Genomic DNA, 21,161 nt, shown 5'->3' on the forward strand with positions numbered 1-21,161 from the left:
CAGTGGTTGAGTGACCCTGAGTTCAATCACTAGTACCCCCCCCCAAAAAAAAAAAAAAAAAACAACAACACAAAAACATTAATGGAAATGTAGAAATGAGTCTGAATTGTTTTTTGAAGTATGGGGAATCACACTCAGGGCCTCATGCATACTAGGCAAGTGCTCTACAACTGAACTACATCCTACATCCCCAGACCTAAAATATTTTATTTGGCTTAAGTACTTATTCAATAAAGGGGAGTCATTTAAAATTTCCTATGAAGACAAAGAATATCATACCTCATTCTTCACTTCCATGTTCTTTGTTTCAAAAGGTGACTTATTATCTTCAAGTTTATGGAAACTGAAATAAAGCAACTGATTACAATATTTATACTATGGAGCATTTAAGAATGGAGACCATAAATCGCAATTACATTCAAGTCTCAATGAACAATAGCTAGAAAGAACCAGGCAGCTCCAGGAAGATCCTCCAAGAAGGATCACAGCAGGGGCCCATGCACGAGTCCACCCCATGTGTGCAAAGCTTACTTTCCAAGTGTCACCGGGTGAAAGGGAGGCAGTCACAGTCTCTGTGCCTGTTTTCTTATTAGTTTGATGAAGATAATCCCTAAGTTACATCTACACAAAGTCTTGAGGATACAATGTGGTTATACGTGAAACTTCTGTAAACTGGTAAACGACATGCAAAGATTTATGCTTTTAAAAATCATTACTCAAGAGGCACTATGCAAGTTTCAACTTACCAAAATTCAGGGAATCAAACATGATTAAAAGTAAGGCATTCTAAAATTATAACCATTTTAAAAAACTCATTTAAGGTTCTAAATCATAATATGTACTGTCTAAAATATATAAAACTAAGCTCATAGAGCTATTCACCTCAGGTTTGTATGTTTCATTATACCTCAATAAATATCGGAATGTAACAACTTCTAAATAGTTCTGTTTAACTGATCAGATACTTATTCTATCAGGAAGAGCTTCTTCAATATTACCTAATGAATCAAAGCTCATGAACACTTACCTTTGCTGGACAGGCTTGCACACAATGCTGTGGGCAGACCAGTCTCTTCTCTGACAGGCCGTGGAGCAATAGTATGTCTGCTTGCATTGAGAACACCTCAGCGACCCTGAGGGACACAACCAGGACATCACTGGTGGTACACGCCAGATGTGTGCTGTTGAGATCAAGATGTCGCCAAAGACCAGACCCACCAAACATCACTGTCAATCACCTCAAGAAGACCATTTGAAGGGAATTGTGTAATTTATGGTTAGGTATTTAGATTGCACTTAGCTGCAATCTCAGCTACTCAAGAGGCTGAGGCAGGAGAATCACAAGGTTCAGGGTTAGTCTAGGCAATTTAGCAAGACCCTGTCTAAAAGTAAAACATAAATTTCAAGATAGAAAATTGGCTGGGGATGTAGCTCAGTGGTAGAGACCCCCAGGATTCAAACCCCTGCACTGCGGGGGTGCAGAGAAAGACTAGACAAAAATATTTAGGGATACAACTCACGATAACCCAAAGCTTGACACAACCAAAATGTTCATCAATATAAACACAGATAAATATGTCAAAACATCATGTTCGTGGTGAATACATACAATTCTATTTAAAATAAATTTAAAAAATAAATTGTGATCTAATCATGTGATGGAATACTACTTAGCAATAACAAAAGTAATTAATGATACATGCAATGACATTGATTAATCTCAAAAATATTATTCTAGATAACTTTATATAAATGAGCCTGTACTATATCAATTTATACATGGGAAATTCTATGACAGGCAAAATTTACAATGAAGAAAAATGGTCATTTTCTTGGGGGTATAGTGATGGGAAAGGGATTTAAGGAACTTTTTAAATTAAATTTTTTAGTTGTAAATGAATATAATATCTTTATTTTATTTATTTTTTTAAGAGAGAGAGAATTTTGTAATATTTATTTTTTAGTTTTTGGTGGACACAACATCTTTATTTTATTTTTATGTGGTGCTAAGGATCGAACCCAGTGTCTCACACTTGCTAGGTGAGCACTCTACCAACATTGAGCTACAACTGCAGCCCCCATAGAAAACTTTCTGAGGAGACAATATTCTGTATCTTGACCAGTGTGTGTGAATTTCAGTACATGTATGCTTTCCTTAAAAAAAAAAAAAAAAATCACAAGAGGCTAGGACTGGGGCTCAGCGGTAGCGCACTTGCCTGGCATGTGTGAGGCACTGGGTTCGAGTCTCAGCACCACATATAAATAAATAAAAATAAAGGTCTATCAACAACTAAAAAAATGATTTAAAAAATCATAAAAATACTAATCATCTGAGGAATCAAAAAAAGCTGAAAGATCTAGATAAAGATCAATGGTAGGATGTTAATAATTCATCTGCAGATGAATGACAGGTACACAATATACAAACGAAGATACACACACACTATCTGCCATAGTAAAAATATTTTTCAAATGTGTAGAATTAGCTAGGGACATCTAAGAGCAAGCTGCTTACCAAACAGACCACAGCGATGGCAAGTTGTTGATCGAAGGGGAGGTCCTAAAGAGTTGAAGAGCGCTGGATTACTTATGGACAAGGAATTTTCAATCAACTTGTGTGATTTTTTTGACTGTGCAGGAGACACACTATTGCTGGGCTTCTATTAAGAACAAAGAAGAGCAATATTAGAACTTGGTAATTTTAAATACTAGATTTATGACTGACTGCTTTGGTAAGATAGAATAGATGTCTTCTCCCTCATTCCTCCCAAGTATAACTAAAACCCCCAACCTTACATATAAAACAAATGTAAGAGGACTCTTGTAAGGAAAGAGAGGAAGTATCTACACTATATTCAAATTGAAAAAATGATGATGCCAGTAAGTTTTGTATCTATAATGTAAAATCTATAACAGCCACTAGGTAAGCTACCAAGAGATATATACTGAAAAACACTCTAGACAAATCAAAATGTAATTACAAAAAGTGTTCAAGCAACCCACAAGACAGGAAAAAACAAAAGCAAAACACAAATGGCAGACTTATGCCCTCAAATATCAATAATTAACTCAATTACAAATATACCAGTTGAAAGATAATAGATTGACCAAATAGATTAAAAGATGTTACCCAACTGTTCCTATAAGGAACTCATTTCAAGTATAATGATATAAACAAGTTGTAATTAAAAAGATGGAAAAGTACCTCAACAATGTTAACAGAAAACAGATATGGTTGTACTAATATCAAAGACTACAGAGCAACAAAAATTAGGGAGGGACAATGACAAAAGGGTCATTCCAAAAAGAAGAATGTGGCAATCCTAAATGTGTTTGTAGGAAATAGAGCTATCAAATGTAAAGAAAAATTAAACTCAAAAAAGAATAGGTAATCCATAATTATAGTTAGAGATGTTAATGCTTCTTCTCAACAATAGATATAACTAGATAGACAATTGGCAAGAATATAGAAAAACTCATCACAATTAATCAAAAAGACCTATCAGGAAATTACAGACCATTTGAGCCAACATTTTAGACTGCAGAATGCACATTCTTTTCAAGCACCAACAGAACATCTACTAAGTCCATAACCAGAGCCGCATAACAATCTTCAAGGGCTAGGGAGTGGCTCAGTGATAGAGTGCTTGCCTAGCATGTAAGACTCTCTGGGTTTGATCCCTACTACCTGGCAGGGGTATAGGGGAACCTCAAAAAATAAAAAAAAAAACAAGGTTGTGGATGTGGCCCCATGGTAGAGCATGTGCTCAGTATGCATGAAGAGGAAGGGAGAATTTAAATCATACAGAGTTTGTTCTCTGACTACAACAGACTCAAACTTGAAATCAGTAGCAGGAACAGATAATCTCCAAACACTTGAAAACTAAAATACATACTTCTAAATAATGCATGTGCCAAACAGAAAGTCTCCAGGTTAATAAAAGACCCTTGAACTGAAAGATGATAATATAAAATATCAAAACTTGTGGGAAGCTGGGTACGGTGACACACACCTATGATCCCAGCAGCTCAGGAGGCTGAGGCAGGAGGATGGCAAGTTCAAAGCCAGCCTCAGCAACAGCGAGGTGCTCAGCAATTCAGTGAGACCCTGTGTCTAAATAAAATACAAAATAGGGCTGGGAATGTGGCTCAGTGGTCAAGTGTCCCTGAGTTCAATCCCCAGTAGCAAAAAAAAAAAAAAAAAAAAAAAAAGTGGGACATAGTTAAAGCAGTGTTGATCTTTTCAAAGAACCAAGTCTTCTTTTCATTCAAAACTATCACAATATGAACTAATTTAAAGAGATCTAAAAATATTAGAGGAAAATTTAAAGCCTTAAATGAACATATTGGAAAAGAGGAAAAGTTTCAAATCGACAATATAATCTCTCATCTTGCCATAGTTTGAGCCCTGAATGTCCCCTAAAGGTCCGTATGTTAAAGGCTGGTCTCCAGAGTGGTGCTACTGGGAGGTGGTGGAACCTTTAGGATGTATGAGAGGTCCTTAGGTCATCAGAGACACCCTTGAAGGGGAACCCAAACTCTTCCTCTTTTTCTTCCTGGTCATAATATAAGCAGTTTTATTCCATCACATGCTCTCACCATGATATGCTGCCTCACCACAGGCCCCAAAGCAATGGGGCCATTTGATCATGAACTGGAATACCTCCCAAACTGTGAGCCAAATTTAACCTCTTTTCTATATAATTATCTCAGGTATATCATTATACTGAAGAAAGCCAACACATAACTCAAAAACAAAACAAAGAAAATGACAAAAAAATGCCCCAAATAAGGAAAACTCAGTAAAAATAAAAGCAGAAATAAATAACATTAAAGATAAACAAAAAAATTAATGAAAACAAGACTTGGTTCTTTGAAAAGATCAATAAAATTTACAAACCTCTTGTAAAATAGATAATAAAGAAAAGAGAGAAGACAGAAATTACCAATTTCCAAAATGAAACATGGATAGATAGCACTGTGGTGACATAAAAAATAATAAATATACTAAACAACTCTGCACACATCATTTGGTAATGTAGACAAAATATACCAATTCATTTGAAAAAAATAACCTAAAACTATCACAATATGAACTAATTTAAATAAATCTAAAAATATTTTTTAAATTATATCAGTTTTGAAATTCCACCAGGAGAAATATCCAAGTCCAAACTGTTTTCACTGGAGAATCCTACCAAATATTTAAACAAAAACTAACATAAATTCCATATTTATTTATTCCATCATCTCTCTTCCAAAAAATAGAAAAGGAACACTTTCCAATGCTTCTTATAAAGCTAATATTACATTGATATTCAAACTACACAAAGAAGTGAAAGGGAGAAAATTACAAAACAAGCCCTCCCTTGAAAATGAATTTAAAAATCTTTATCAAAGTTTTATCAGAATTCAGCCATATATAAAAATAGTTGTACACCATGACCAAATGAGGTTTATTCCAGAGACACAAGGCTGGTTAACTACTCAAAATATCAATGTAATCCACCAAATTTATAGGCAAAGTAAAAATTATCACTAATTTTGATCCATGCAATAAACATATTTGATAAAATTCAACACCTATTCATGATTAAAAAAACTATCAAAAAATCAGGAATAGAGAAATTTCATCAACATGATAAACAGCATTTATAGAAACATATAGCTAACATTCTACTTAATGCACAAAATTGAAGTTTTCCCCCTAAATCTGGAAATAGGGCTATCTACTGTCCCACCGTTTTTAAAAAATATTTATTTTTAGTTATAACAATATTTTTATTTTATTTTTATGTGGTGCTGAGGATCGAACTCAGTGCCTCATGCATGGTAGGCGAGTGCTCTACCTCTGAGCCACAACTCCAGCCCTGTCCCACTTTTTTTCACACAGTGCAATAAGGGAAGAAACGGAAATAAAAACATACATATTGAAAGGGAAAAAAATAAAACTATCCCTCTATGTAGAGGATATGGTTACCTAGGTAGAAAACTATAGGGGATCTAAAAAACAGTCCTTGAATAAGTGACTTCAGCAAGGTCACAGAATGTAATATCCAAAACTCAATCATTTTCTATATATTAGCAATGAACATGGGGAAGCACACACAAAATATTTATGAACACAAAAATGAAATACTTAAGTATAAATCTAACAAAACATGTACAGGAGTTGTAAACTGAAAATTATAAAATGAAGAAAATCAAAGATCTACATAAAAGATATGTGTCCATGGTTTGAAAGATTCAATATAGCAATTATGTTAATTCTCAAATTGAGGTACAGGTTTAATGTAATTAATACCAAAATTCCAGCAAGATAATTCTGTGGATATGGATGAGATTATCATAAACAGTATATGTGTGAAGGGAAAGGAACTACAATACCTAAAACCATTTTGAAAAAGAAATATACAGGAGGATGAACCACTCTACCTAATTTCAAGACATATTATATACTCTAATAATCAAGACTGTGCGGTACTGGTGAAGGGGTAGGCACAGATGGGAAACAACAGAGAGTCTAGAATAGAATGGCAAAACACAGAGCTACACAAATATACCTGATTTTTTAAAAATAAAAGTGCAAAAGCAATTCAGAAGAGGAAGCTAGCATTTTCAACAAATGACACTTAGCAACTGAACCTCCACAGGCAAAAAAAAAAAAAAAAAAAAAACGGGTAGGGGATGTAGCTCTGTGGCTCAATAGCACAACTGCCTAGTTCAATCCTCAGCACTGCCAAAAAAAAAAAAAAAGTAAAACTATGAAACTTTTAAAAAAACATTTTTTGGATCTAGAGTAGCAAAGGGTCCTTAAGGTTTGTTGATGCCTAAAAGCATGAGCCACTCAAGGCAAAACTGTCAAGCCAGACTTCATTAAAATGAACAACTTTTCTCCTGCTAAAGACCTTATTAGGAGACTGAAAAGATAAGCTACAGACTAGAAGAAAATACCAGCACATCACAACTTAACAGAGGACTGGTATCAGAAACACATGAAGAAGTTTTTAAAACTCAACAGTAAAAAACCAAACCCTCCAACTAGAAAATGAACAAAAGACACAAAGAAATATTTCACCAAAGAGAATACACAGATGGCAAACAAATGGATGAAAAAATGTTTAACATCATTAGCCATCAGGGAAATGCAAATTAAAACCACTCTAAGATTTCATCATCACTCCAGTCAGAATGGCAGCTATTATGAAGACAAACAACAATAAGTGTTGGCGAGGATGTGGGGAAAAAGGTAAATTCATACACTGCTGGTGGGACTGCAAATTGGTGCAGCCAATATGGAAAGCAGTATGGAGATTTCTCGGAAAACTGGGAATGCAACCACCATTTGACCCAGCTATCCTTCTCCTCGGTCTATACCCAAAGGACTTAAAAAAGAGCATACTATAGGGACACAGCCACATCAATGTTTATAGCAGCACAATTCACAATAGCTAAACTGTGGAACCAACCTAGATGCCCTTCAATAGATGAATGGATAAAAAAAAAAATGTGACATATATACACAATGTAATATTACTCAGCAATAAAAGAGAATAAAATCATGGCATTTGCAGGTAAATGGATGGAGTTAGAGAAGATAATGCTAAGTGAAGTTAGCCAATCCCCCCAAACCAAATGCCTAATGTTTTCTCTGACATAAGGAGGCTGATTCATAGTGGGATAGAGGTGGGAGCATGGGAGGAACAGACGAACTCTAGATAGGGCAGAGGGTGGGAGGGGGCAATGGGGTTAGAAATGATGGTGGAATGTGATGGTCATTATTATCCAAAGTACATGTATGAAGACATGAATTGATGTGAATATACTTTGTATACAACCAGGGATATGAAAAATTGTGCTCTATGTGTGTAATAAGAATTGTAATGCATTCTGATGTCATATATAAATAAAATCACATTTCAATGATGCATGTTCTACACCTGTGAGAATGGGTGAAATAAAACATGAACTCCACTAAATGCTGGTAACGGAGGAGACTGGAACAACTCACACATTCTGGGTGAGAACACAATGTGGTACAGTCATTCCAGAAAACAGTTTCGCTGTTTCTTAAGCAAAATATGCCACTACTACATGACCTCAAAATTGTACTGCTAGGCATTTATCTTAGAGCAGGAAAAGCTTGGATACAGCAGTTTTGGTTTTAAAAGCCCAAAACTAGAATGAAACCAGGTGTATTCAGTATGTGAATGGTTAAACAAGTTATCCATGCCACAGAAGACTATTCCGCAATAAAAAGACTTAAAACTACTGGTACATGCAACCACCTAGCTCAGTCTCCAGAGAACTACTCAGAGTGAAAACAGCCATTCCCTAAAGGTTACATACTGTCTAATTCCACTCACACAACATCCTTGAAGTAATGAAACTATGGAAATATGATTTATATTAGTGGTTCCAGGGATTAAGGAAAGGGTAGGAGCAGGATGATAGATAGATGAGGCCAGTAAAAGGGCACATAAGTAGTGATGAAATGTTCTGTCTTGACCATTAAGGATAATACCCCAGGGGTGATACATGTGCTATAGTCCTGTAACATGTCACCACCAGGAGACTGGGGCAGAGGGTAACCAGGAACTCTCTATACTTTTAACTGTACAATCTACACAATTACCCATAAAGAAAAGAGTATTTTTTAAGGTACTACATTAAAGAAAAGTAAATTTGACCTCAAACAATACATACAAATTGAATACTTCTTTATTAATGCAATACAAAAATGCTAGAATCTTTTATATAAAAATGCAAAATAGGGGGAAGAACTTACAGTTTTTATTTCTTTGGGTGGTGAATTATTTCCAACACTTAATGGTGACACTGAGTTTCCTGAGGAGGAAAAACACGATTCCTAATAAAAGCCAAATATTATCTTTTATTTCTGATAATGTAAAATAGAATAATTAGGTGATATTCAAATAATAGGGCAACTGCATAATGGCCTTATAGTTACACCATAAATAAGCAACATCCCAATTTTCCTAATGGAAAAAGGAGTTGTCTCAAATTTTCTTGCCTATTCCTCTTGTCACTGTAGATTTCCCCCTATTCAGTAAGGCAGCCATTCTCAAACTTTTTGAACTCAGAACCCTTTTACCCTCATAAAAATTACTGACAACCCCAAAGAACTTTTGTTTACATGGCTTATGTCTATTAATACATACTATATTAAAAATTAAAACTAAATTTTGAAATATTCATTTAAACATAAATGTATTACATGGTAACTTAATTTGTTTAAAAAAACTTTTCAGAACAGAAAAACGTTCTTCATCTCTCTTTAATGTTTGGCTTACAGAACACTGATGGATTCATGTATATGCTTTGGCATTCAGTCTATCATGATATGCTGCTTTGCCAGTTATTTGAAGGGAATCTGGCCTCACATATAGAGGTAGTCGCAAGCAGGAAGAGCATTTAATGGCCTTCTCAAATAATTGTGAATGTTTTCCTTTAACATCACACCAAAGCTCAAGTGGTGGTCTAAGTGTCAGCTGTAACATGGAGTCTAAAACCACATCAGTGAACTTTTCATGCCACCACTAATTTAGCCTGCACTTTGCAGTCTTTACCGCTGGAAAATGCTGCCGAGTTATTCCCAGCTGTCAAATGTCAAAACATTCCATTACACAATATCAAAAATTGTGTGTAAATTGGGCATAGTGGCACACACCTGAAATTCCACCTGCCAGGGAGGACTGGGAGTTTGAGCCCAGCAACAAAGTGACACTGTCCCCCTCCCGGCAAAATGTGTAAATATCACCATGCATCTCACCAGAAATCTTTAAAGTACAGAGAAGCTCTTAAATCAGAGTAGCAGACACAAAAATCCTGAAATCCTAATTTGTTTGGAAGTTAGAATTTTATCTCTTGACAATAGAATATCACCAGCTGTTGTCCTTGAAGTGACAAGTTCACTTTGTTAATTTTTGAGAAAATGCTTGACAAATATTTAAGTCCAAACAAAGTTTGTCCTTCAAGTAGAAAGGATGTTCAAAGGAAAAAAAATCTCCTTTTCAGCTCACAGCTCAGTTACATGCATACTTTTTCATACTTTAGAAGCTACGAGTAATTCTTATTTCATTACACAAAATGCTAAAAATACCTGTACACAACGGTCGAGATTTAATAAAATTAATATATATATATTTTAATTATTTAATAAAATAATTTTTTCTGCTCCATGAAGGATATTTTTTAGTGATGCTGGCATTTTTGTTTAACTGCAAGAACATGACAATGAAAAATTCAATGACCACTAGCCCAGGGTGGGGCTAGAGGTTATGTAGAGCAATTCACCCATTCTTGCTTTTGCACTGTCAGTGTAAAATCAGCTTAGCAAAATGTTTAAGCACCTTCAGGAAGATCGTTTTGACCTCCTGAGGAACCCTAGGGGCCAAGGGTCACGTTGGTTCGGAGAATTACATCAACATAATGTTAAAAACTCACATCTCACACTCAAAGAGGTTTCATTTCGCTATGGCCTACTTTCCTTCAAAAGCAGGTTTTCAGAATTAGGAGCAAAGGAATGATAAAACAAATCACGTGAAACCGGTTACTATTATTTGTCTGCTATTATCTGCATAAAAATTACATGCTATTTTAAAAGTATGGCCAATCTTTAAAACATCCATAAAAAAAATCCAATGTGCTTCCTTTCTACATTCCTAGTACAGTTCTCTGATTGTAGGGTGGGGGTGCTCCTCTGAAGCCATTTTCTCTTGAGTAATTTTTTCTGTGATTAATCAAGCCAAAGGTAGCCACTTGGTACTTGTCTCTTTGAAACTGACAATTACATGCAAACTCTGCAGTCATTTGGCGGTCCTGTTCCTAGCCCGCTGGTGGAGCTAAGCCTACCTGTGGAAACTCAGAGAAACCAACCCATCATCGTGCAGCCCGTGGTTTTTACTCACCTGCCGGCAACGTCTTCCGGTCTCCTTTGGATCCAACTTCTCCATTGATGCCATTAGGGTTTGAAGATACTGAATTGTCTTCCTGACTCACTAAATACTGTTTGGTTTGCTCACAAAACAAAAAATTGTTCTTTTTATTTCCATTCTCTGGGCTTTTCAACCTGAAATTAGGATGGTTATGATGTGCTCCAGGACTTCTTAAGGAATCGTGTGGTGGAAGCTTGCTTTCATTTTTTTCAAAACTAAATGATTCAGTCATTTTACAAGTCGATGCTTCCAAATTATTTCTTGACTTCATATTAGGTGATAACTTAACATTCATAGAAGTCTAAGGAATGAAATAAATATATTTAAGAGGCAACTTTTAATTGCAAAAGTAGAACTGCAGGCCCAGATGATTTTTTCAAATATTTAACAGATAATTCCCATAAATAATTCAAAAGCAGATTTCACCTTTACATCGAAACCTACATGGTATAAGAATAGTTCCTTATGGATGAATACAAACTCCAAGTTTAACAGAATTCAATAACAGACCAACAAAAGATCAACTCAAGACATTAAAAAGAGTAACCTCAGAGTTCCACACCATTCCTTACTTTTAAAAGCTTTTGAAATATGGGAAATGGAAAAGGTCTTTCATGCTTTTAGAGAAATATTTCCAATATAAAGCCTACACCTTACTGGTATAATACCATAGATACTCTTATTTAAATCTGGTCATTACCTACTTTTCTACCTTCTCAGAACCCCTCTACCGTCTCCTACATTACAATGCTGCACCAAGTCCTCAAATGAGCTGACTGCTACCCAGAATGCCCTTGCTCACTCACCTTCCTACCATCCTGGCCATCCATCACAACCTGTCTCAGCTGAACCCTGTTCCTTCTAGTTTTCCCAAGCACCCTGCTTTGATAATCTCCAGCTGAACTTTCATACATTGTAAACTGTACCCTTCTCTAAAAATGTTAGAAACATTGCAAAATTTCCATTTCATTTGTCACAAAGTGCCTCAGAGAAATGATGTTGGTGTGTCATTTTCCTATTACTCTTAAAGATGCCAAGTGTCCTGTCCAGGGGAAGCACCTAAAGTAGAAAAGCAACTCTTCTTTTTGAAGTAGTAATCAGTTTTTTCTTTAACTGTAGGCAAATTTTTGTCTATTCTCCTAAAACTTTTCAGATTAAAAAAAAAGTTACAGATGACTGAAACCAATGATTAATACCTCAAATGCTGTCTGACATGGTTTTGAACAAAAAATAAATGAGAAGGGAAATACTCCCTCTTGGTGTTCTAAAACTTCCACCTCATGTTTTATAAATTAGGTCTATCCCAACCCAAAGACAACACATAATAGTGAAATTTATGAAAGAAATACACAGGTGCATTCAAAGGTGGCCTAGATCCTGGAAGATTCTCAAAAGAAGGATTCAAGGTGGGCAGCTATGGTGGGAGATGCTGCAACTGCCAGAAAAAGTACACCTATACCAAAAAACTTCCTACACCAAAGGAAAAGACTGAGAACCTCAATATTGGATACAATAATAAAAGAGAGCAATATGTCAAATTATAAAAGGAAAATAATCTCCAAAGGAAACTGGATGGTGGTGGGGACATGAAAGCTTAGGCAACTTAAACTATACAAGAAATATAAAGATGTGCATTATAGAGTAAAAACCAGTAGAAATAGAAGGCATAAGTTTAAAAATCAAAGAAAAACATGTTTAATCAAACAGGAAAATAATTCAAGCATGGTAAATAGAAAATATCAAATAATATGACAGAACCATGTTCAAGAAATGCAAGTATCAAAGGGTTAGTTTCAATTAGAAGAGAAAAGAGGTTCAGGGAGGAAAACATCCAGCCAGACATTATAAACAAAAGGCGCACACAAATAGAAATCCTACAGCAAGGCTGAGAATAAAAGGATTAAAAATGTGTTATGCAAATAACCAAAATAAAAGTAGAATGTTAATATTAATAGCAGATAAAACAGAATTCAACATAGAAATCATTTAGACAATGAAAGATATTTTAGTAAAAGAAACACACTGAAGAAACAGAGTAGCCAGGAATCACTGAGTCATAATAATCTCACTATGAGATGAATCAGGCAAAAACTGACTGGAAGCTGGGCATGGCGACTATAATCCCCCCTACTAGGGAGTCTGAGGCAGAAGGATTGCAAGTTTGAGGCCAGCCTGGGCAACCTGGTAAGATTCCCTAAAAAATAAAAATGAAAAGGGCTGGGGATATAGCTTAGGGGTAGAGAAGCCCTGGGGGTTCAACTCCCAGTACAATTAAAAAAGAGAAAACAGACTGAAGGAGAAACTCAATCCATAATGGTAAGGAAACACTTCCCTTATACAACTACTATTCAAACATAGAAAACAAACAATGATAATGAATATTTTAGTAACAAGATAAACTTGATCAAATAGGGACAAATACAACCAACAATATCCACCTTTCCAACACTGAGCAAATTCTGGGCGACAAAGATCACATGAACTCCCAAAATCCCAGTGTCATTCCAGCCATATCCACTCTTCACGTGAACACAAACCTGGATGAAAGGCTTTGGCTTTTGCTGCTATTTAAAAGTGGTAAAATATCACAAACAAAATGATAGCAAATATGACTATGTGAACAATTAAAAACTTAAAAAAAATAGTTAAATAGGCCAGGAAATAAGTAACACCACAGAGACAGTAAGTTTGATACTTTTTCAAAAGTATTGATAAGTTTTAAAAATCCAGATACTGCCCAGCATGGTGGCCCATGCCTGTAATTTCCCAGCTGCACCAAAGGCTGAGGCAGGAGGATCTCAAGTTCAAAGCCAGTCTCAGCAACTTCATGAGACCCTATCTCAAAATAAAAAACAAACAAATAAAGGGGATATGGCTTAGTGTTTAAGCATCTCTGGGTTCAATTCCTGGTATAAGAAAAAAAATCCAGATACTGTAAGCAGCGACTAATCCAAATGCCATTGTCAGTCTCTGTCCTGCCAGCTACAGTTAGTGACAATATCGGTAGTCAAAGTTCTCAAGTGGAGTTTCTGAGGAAGCTCTAAGCACACACTCAGGAGAGGATAGCATAAAATGTGAAGAGCCCGAGTCCTCAGTAGCATCCAAATCACCATACTGTAGCCCACAAATAAGCCTACGGGTTTTCTGTTATTTGCAGCTCATCAGTATACATGCCAATAAAATAAATGCACCAAAAGCATGAATGTCATGAAAAAAGGATTATTACATTAGTTGATGGACATAAGGGGGAAACATTCAACCTCATCTGTACATTTTTAAATATTTCAAATTGATGTAACTGTTATTTTCTGCATAGAATGGCTACAGTAATATTTAAACCATATAGTTGAGATAGAGGCAGCATCTTGCCCAGTGGAACCACTTCAGTACACCGCACAGTGATCCTGAGACAGCCTTTCATAACTTGCCCTTATTTATTAAGGTTGCCAGTTAATCACAGACAGGTCAGTCTTCTAAGTTATTTTAAGTTGATTTGAGTGGAGGGACCATGTCTTAAAAAATCAAAAATCTTTTATTTCACCACAGCACCCAGCAAGGTACTTTGTACAATAAGGCATTCTAAAGCTATTTGTATGATAAAAATTATTTTATGGGTACTATAATTTTCATGACAACCTGGACAAGGAGAATGAAATTCACTGATGAAATGATACCCAGCAATGTTAAATGGAGAATTAGATACTATGAGGTTTACTGAAATTTAATGGCAGAACTTCATGCCTCACACTTCCAAATCTAAGTTCTGTAAATATACTTGACTTTACTCACTGTAAACTTGTAGCAGCAAGTAGAGGATTTAAACTTAAAAGTAGGTCCACCTATCATGGAATATGTGGGTTTGAGGGGTACCTCACTGCTTCACCACATTCAGGAATTTTCCAGGACAAGCACACAGTACATTTCAAGATCAGAAGCTTCATACTATATTTGGGCACAGCCAAGGGTACTATATTCCTTTTTTTTTTTTTTTAATAAAATGGTTCTCAACTTATTCTGCTGCCTCTGACCCAACTTTCAAACATCTGAGACAGCCATGAATTTTTCTTTCTCCCAGGTCCTTCACTTGCTCATACAACACCTCTTAGATTCCTCAACATTCTAAACTTTCTCTAGTTAATCAGACACCCTCATACAGCTGACTCTCATAGTTGAGCACAAGACTGCAGATGTATCCCGACAGCAGGTAAACGGGTGGTAAGTCCTGACATCCCTGTCTTTGAACACTTTTACTTCCATCCATGCATTAGCATTTGGAACAAATAGCCAGGACTGCTTTGAATTCAAATATAACCCTCCATCACCTAAAAACTTTTGGATTTTTAAAATACATGTATTTATCATACCATTAAGTTGATTTTTTCTTTTTGATTACAGTTCTATGAATTTTAACACATAGATTTTTGTTTAACTACCACAACTGGGACTCATCAGGCTTTTAAGGTTGAGTTTATATTAAAAAACACCCATAAGACTTTGCATATATACCTATTTAGCTTAATCCAGAGTCAACCACCCGGTATGTTTTAATCTTGAAACCGTATTGCATAAACTGTGACTTCCGACCTCTCCTGGCAGATTCCTGACAGCGCCCAGGGGTCAAGTCAACTCTTATTGTTTCTTTTAATAATAAAAGTGTATGCAGAGATACTTAGATGTAATGGTTTTCCTTTTTAAAGTTTGCTTTTATCTTCCTGGTAATCCCAAACATTTCAAGGAGAGCCATTCTACTCAAAGGAAGCATTGTCTTAAAATTACAAAGCTCAGTGGGTGTAGCAGATAAAGAGTTTTTAAGTCAGATCCGAGTCCCAGAGTCCTCATTTAACTTTGCTGTCTTGGACAAATCACTTCATTTGTCTACTATTCATTCAGAGACTGTAAAGTGAGGAGAGCAGTAGTAACTTCCTCATAAATCCAAATCACGAAGATTAAAGGATACTGTACCGAAACTTGCCCCTGCGGTGGGGTGGTTGCTGCTCAAGAACTTCCTCCTCACGCTGGGGTTGGGACAGAGCCTGCACAGGCTAAGCAAGCGTTCTACAACTGAGCTACAACCCCAGCCCTCTGCTCTTATATCCCACTCCCACAAACAAGTATCCTCCCATGAGGAACGAGTTTGCATGTTTAAGATGAAAATCTGAAGATTAACGTCTATTTGTTCCTCAAAAACGAGTAACGGGAAGTTGAGTAACTTGTCACCTCCCCATCCTCACCCCACCGTCCCTGGTCCAGCACCTTACCCAGTTGACACCCATAGCTGTGCAAATTTGCATGCAGTACCGTGGTGTCTCGTCTAGGGAACTAAAAGCACCTGCTCTAACTCCGGAGGTCCAAGAGAAAACGTTATTTATAGCAGGGGCCTCAGAAAAGCGACTGGCACACAGCAGGCGCTACAAACACCTGTTAGGCAAACGAGCGCCGGCTCACTCACATCTCGGTGAATGTGGTGGTGCAACTTCCTCTCCTATAGAAGGTGTTAGGGGGGAAGAGTTAAGTAATTAATGTTTGCACTCCAGCTTTGAATTTAAGCAATGAAATCACAAATTTCTTTTGTAGCGAAGGGGAATGTTTACATCGTGGGGATTCATGCCTGCAAGTACTATTTCCAAACCAGCAGCAGGGCCCCTGCCTGCTGGCACCCCAATTCCTGGGTCCTTCCAACCAGCACGGAACCCGCCCACACCCAAACCTCCTAGACCTGCCCTTCTCAGCCAGAGGTCCAAGGTCTCCTCTACCCTTCCATCCTCTTTCCACTTCCAGGCCTTGTACCCGCTCAACGCCCAACTTCAACGCCCAACCTCAACGTCCAGCGCCCAACGTCCGGCCTCCAACGACTGGAAGCCCCGTCACCCTCACGCAGCCCCTCTCCCTCACCCTGGCGCCTGGGAACCCTGACCTGGAAGGAGGCGAAAGGGCCGCTGACCGCAACCTGTCTCTGAAGCCTGGCCGTGGTGGAGGCTGCCAGTGCTGGGAGCCCCGCGGCCCAGGTGCTCTCCCCGCCCTCCCCTCGCCCCTAATGTCCAGCCGGCCCTCGCGGTTCCAGCGCGGCGCCTGCGCAGTCCGCGCCCACGTGCGCCCGCCACGCCCCACGTGCGCCCTCCCTGGGCCAGGAAGCCGCGCTCTGGCCTTTGGGCGCGTTCTGTGGTCTTGAGCTTCAGGGGGTGGTCTGGGGCTGCGGGTGCCGAAGTTCTTCTGCCCAAACGTGGCCAAGTTGTTGTTCTGGTTTGTTTGTGAAAACCATTCGGATCCCTTTGGCCACTTGAAAGTCTTTTGAGGGGCCACTTCTGCCTGGTCATGGAGAGTAAATTCACCTGTTGTGGGTGTTTGTGTCTAATTAAGGGCATGCGATTCTATCTGTTGGTGTTGCTCAAACATTTTTTATCTTTATTTTTTTGGTATAAAACTTTTATGACATATTCAAAGGAATGGTATGCCCCCAATGCACTCTTCACCTAATTTCAACATTATCAATTCATGATCAGTTTTGGCGACATCTGCATTCCAGTCACTCTTCCTATAACGTTTTGATACAAAAACCAGACTTGTATTTTTAAAAAATATATTGTACTTTTTTTTTTTAGAAAATGTGGAGACGTGTAGTATAAATAAGAAAGTTCAGAGTTCCCCTTATTATTAAATTATTATTATACATTTCTTACACTTATGGAATCAATCTTGATATATTGTTAACTAAAGTCAGTGGTCTATTCAGATTTCCTTATGTTCTCCCCCTACCTAAGCTACTTGTGCCTTTTTGGAATCAGGATCTCAACCAGGATACTACATTAATTTAGTTATGTCTCCTTAGGCTCTCTTTGTCTGTGGCTGTTTCTCAAATTTTTCTTTGATGACCAGGAGTCAGGCTTTTTGCAGGATGCTGGCCCCACTGTTGATATCCTTCTCATGATAGAAATGGAGTCATGGATTATTGGAATAAAGTGCTATTTTCATTGATCATATCAATTGTATACCCTTCAAACATTATTTCTATCTTAGTATTACTTTTTTTTCCTGGAAATATGGATTGAACTCAGAGGCTCTTTATAACTGAGCTACATCCCCAGCTCTTTTTTTATTTTGAGGTGGGGTCTTGCTAAATTGCTGAGGCTGACCTCACAGTTTCAATCCTCCTGCCTCAGCCTCCCAAGTTACTGGGATTACAGACCTGTGCCACCAAGTCTGCCCTGAACATGAATTAGGACATTTGATGTTGGACTTGATTATCTTGCTGAGATATGTTAGATTTTTCTACTCTTCGGACCCACCACACACACACTAAATACTTATGAAGGAAGCCATTATGTGAAGCCCACATCTGAGTAGCATAACCATCATTCCCTAAGCCTATCTTGTACATTTTTTTGCCCCAAATTTGGAATCAGACCTTGTAACTTTTTCAGTCCAGGTACATTTTAGTGGGAAATGATATTTAGAGATCATAGTCTGCAGAGTAGGGGTATGCATAAGGTTGGTCATTGTGTTAGGCCTTTTCTGTGAGATTTTTAGTTTTCTTTTTCTTCAGGGATAGGGTTTGAAGCCAGGGCTTGGCACGTTAGGCAAGTGTTTCACCACTGAGTTATATACCCAGCCCCAAACTTCTTAATAAAAAAATAAAATGCATTGAGTTCATTCTCATATTTCAAAATATTCAAATATAAGCATAATTTTATTGTTTCATTTTATTTCGTATTTCTATTTCTTTTATAGTGAAAAACGTGGTTCCCAAAGACACATCATATATGCTTTATACTACTTATAAGTTCAGAAATAAATTTCAGGAATAACAAATGCCAATGTCATTACTGACAATAAGAGTACTGAAACAGCTTAGGTTCTTTGATCCCCACCCCCAGCACTAAAAGGTTTGCCTGATTTATTATTTTAAATTCAAATAATTTCTTCATCACAAACATGCTATCTGCAAAGTGTGTTTTAATACGATTCCTTTGAGGAGGGAGGTGCCATTTCTTGTTGAAAAGGACAGAAGTTAGGCATCGCGATAATTTTTCAGCTAGTATGAAAAAAAAGTTTAACAGAACGGTAGTAAGTTTGTCTTCACCAAATCCCTGTAGTAAGATTCGTCTGAATTAATTACGTTCACTCATGAGTTGTGCTTAAGAGGTCCTAAACCAAAGAACACAGCTTCACTGGAGAGAGGAGGTTTGCAAACTTCCGCAGACTAAAACTATTCACTTTACTTGTGTGGACCTTGCTTGGCAACAATGTTCCATACCCTTTTTGTGGCCCTGCAGTATGCTGGGACTCCAAGCCTGGAAAAGCTACTTCCAGCCCTAGAGGCGTTTAGTCCTTTTCAGGAGCCGAACGCGCCAACATTTTATCATCAAACAATGGCAGTAGTTGCCACTCTGAAAATCCGAATTCTGGTGTTATGGAAACCTCCCGGAGGTCTCTCCCGGGGTCAAATTGTCAAATGGGCAGGTAGGCTGCTACTGTGGTCTCCGCCTACCCATGTGAGGTGCAAAGTTTGAGCGTCAGAGCCGGGAAACCACTATTTCGAATTCTTTTATTGTTTTATGCCTCTGACTCACACGAGCACAGGCCAAAGGAGGAGACATACTACCCAACTAAGCGCTTCCCACCGAAAGAAGCCACCCCGTTGTGCCGGGGAGGGGTGAGCGGTCGGACAGGTCTAAGGACTGGAGAGCCGGCTCCCGGGGTTGGCTGGGGCGTGGACGCCGGGCGAGGCTCAAAGCCGGGTGTGACCTCCCGGGGTCGCCAGGCAGGAGGCGGCGCGGTGCCGGCCCCGCCCACTGCAGACAGGTTACCTCGCACCTCAAGGTGAGTGGCGTCATGCCGCCTGCGCCGTGCTGATTGGCTCCTTCGGGAAGCCCCGCCCCCTCAGCTGTAGCCGGTCCGGCTTCAGTGTCGCCGCCATCTTTGTTGATGTGTCAGCTCCGCGGGGGTTTGGGGAAGCGGCTGTGGAGAGAGTGAGAGGTGGGCCGCGATCCCCGCCGCTGTCTCCCCCGCCCACTTCTAGTCCGGCGGATCCCGCCATGGAGAGGTTGGCCCCTGAGCCGGAGCTCCAGCGGCCTAGTTAGGGTGCGGCCTGAGGCTTGGAGAAGTGGGGTGAGTGCCGAGGGGCGTCCGGGACCGACTGGGGCGGCGCGGCGGGGCTGCCAACCTCCCGGACGGCCCGGCGGCCCCGGGGCGGGGGCAGGCCGGCTGCCCGCCTCCGGATCTGGCTTCTCTCCTGAGGGAGGACAGAGGCGAGCGGTGGGCGCCGGGATTCGGAGCCCCTTCTCCCCGCCGCCTCCCTTGGGGAGCGGGGGCCCGGGGAGCGGGCGGCGGGGACGGGGCGGTGGGGCCTCGGGCTGTGCCTCGAGAGCTGTGCCTCGAGAGCTGCCGAATTTGGGCGGATTGCCTGGGCTGCAAGTGGAAAGAAACTGCGGCCGAGCTCCACCTGCTCGGAGATCTTTCACAGTCATTCACCCATCTCGCTGTTGGGCTCCAAGTTTTGCGTTTACTGTTGTGGCAACTTTTCACCCCTCTCCAAACACTTCCATGACTGTGATTTTAAGTTATTTAGAAATGATTCTTTGATATCTTTGAGAGATGCGGTTCTTTGTTTTTATGTTTCCCCCTATGTGGGGACTGAACTCAGGGGCGCGGCACCACTGAGCTACATCCCCGGCTATTTTATTTTATTTTTTGTTTTCTAATTTTAATTCACGGCTCGCTAAGTTTCCCAGGTTGGCTTCCAATTTGCGATCCTCTTGCCTCACCCTTCCCTGTAGCTGGGATGACAGGCGTCTTACACCGCACCGGGATTATGTTGCTTTTTAAACAAGGACATCAGGCATTTCTTAAACCTTACTCGCTTAGGAAGGAATTCCAAATTTATGTCTCCATCATACATGTAAAGTAGCAAAACAAAACAAAAAATCTCTTGCATATGTCTCCCAAATAGCAATACTGGGTAGCAGTGCCTTGCAGGTGTAGTTATTGCTCAGCCGTTTAACAATTTAGCAACTTCAGCAAATATTTATATTTTGATTTTGTCCAGACTTAAGAGGCCCGGATATATAGTCAGAACATCTGTATTAGAATCCTGCTTCTTTCTCTTAATAGTCTTGCAACCTGTGGGAATCAGAATAGTGTAGGAAAAATATGCTGTACTGTGCTTGGTACCTGGCAATTTTCTCTGCATATGTATCATGTTCTTTT

The 21,161-nt window shown here is 38.9% G+C and overlaps 2 protein-coding genes across 4 annotated transcripts in view; one reads left to right on the top strand and one right to left on the bottom strand.

Moving 5' to 3' along the window:
• Positions 1-11,253, bottom strand: part of Tdrd1 (tudor domain containing 1) — a 41,016-nt gene extending 29,763 nt beyond the window's left edge. Inside the window, exons 1-5 of the mRNA XM_071610884.1 lie at positions 10,932-11,253; positions 8,789-8,847; positions 2,516-2,660; positions 1,028-1,133; positions 280-343 (exon numbers count right to left, since the gene is read on the bottom strand). Of these exons, the coding sequence (XP_071466985.1) occupies positions 280-343; positions 1,028-1,133; positions 2,516-2,660; positions 8,789-8,847; positions 10,932-11,253 (696 nt within the window). The remainder of the gene's footprint in view (positions 1-279; positions 344-1,027; positions 1,134-2,515; positions 2,661-8,788; positions 8,848-10,931) is intronic.
• An 8,472-nt stretch (positions 11,254-19,725) lies between these two features.
• Positions 19,726-21,161, top strand: part of Ccdc186 (coiled-coil domain containing 186) — a 44,882-nt gene continuing 43,446 nt past the window's right edge. For all 3 annotated transcript variants that reach the window (XM_027930143.2, XM_071610886.1, XM_071610885.1), the window contains exon 1: positions 19,726-20,063. The gene's annotated coding sequence lies outside the window, so the exon portion shown is untranslated. The remainder of the gene's footprint in view (positions 20,064-21,161) is intronic.

This window comes from Marmota flaviventris, chromosome 4 (genome assembly GCF_047511675.1).
Source record: "Marmota flaviventris isolate mMarFla1 chromosome 4, mMarFla1.hap1, whole genome shotgun sequence".
Classification (NCBI taxonomy): Eukaryota; Metazoa; Chordata; class Mammalia; order Rodentia; family Sciuridae; genus Marmota; species Marmota flaviventris.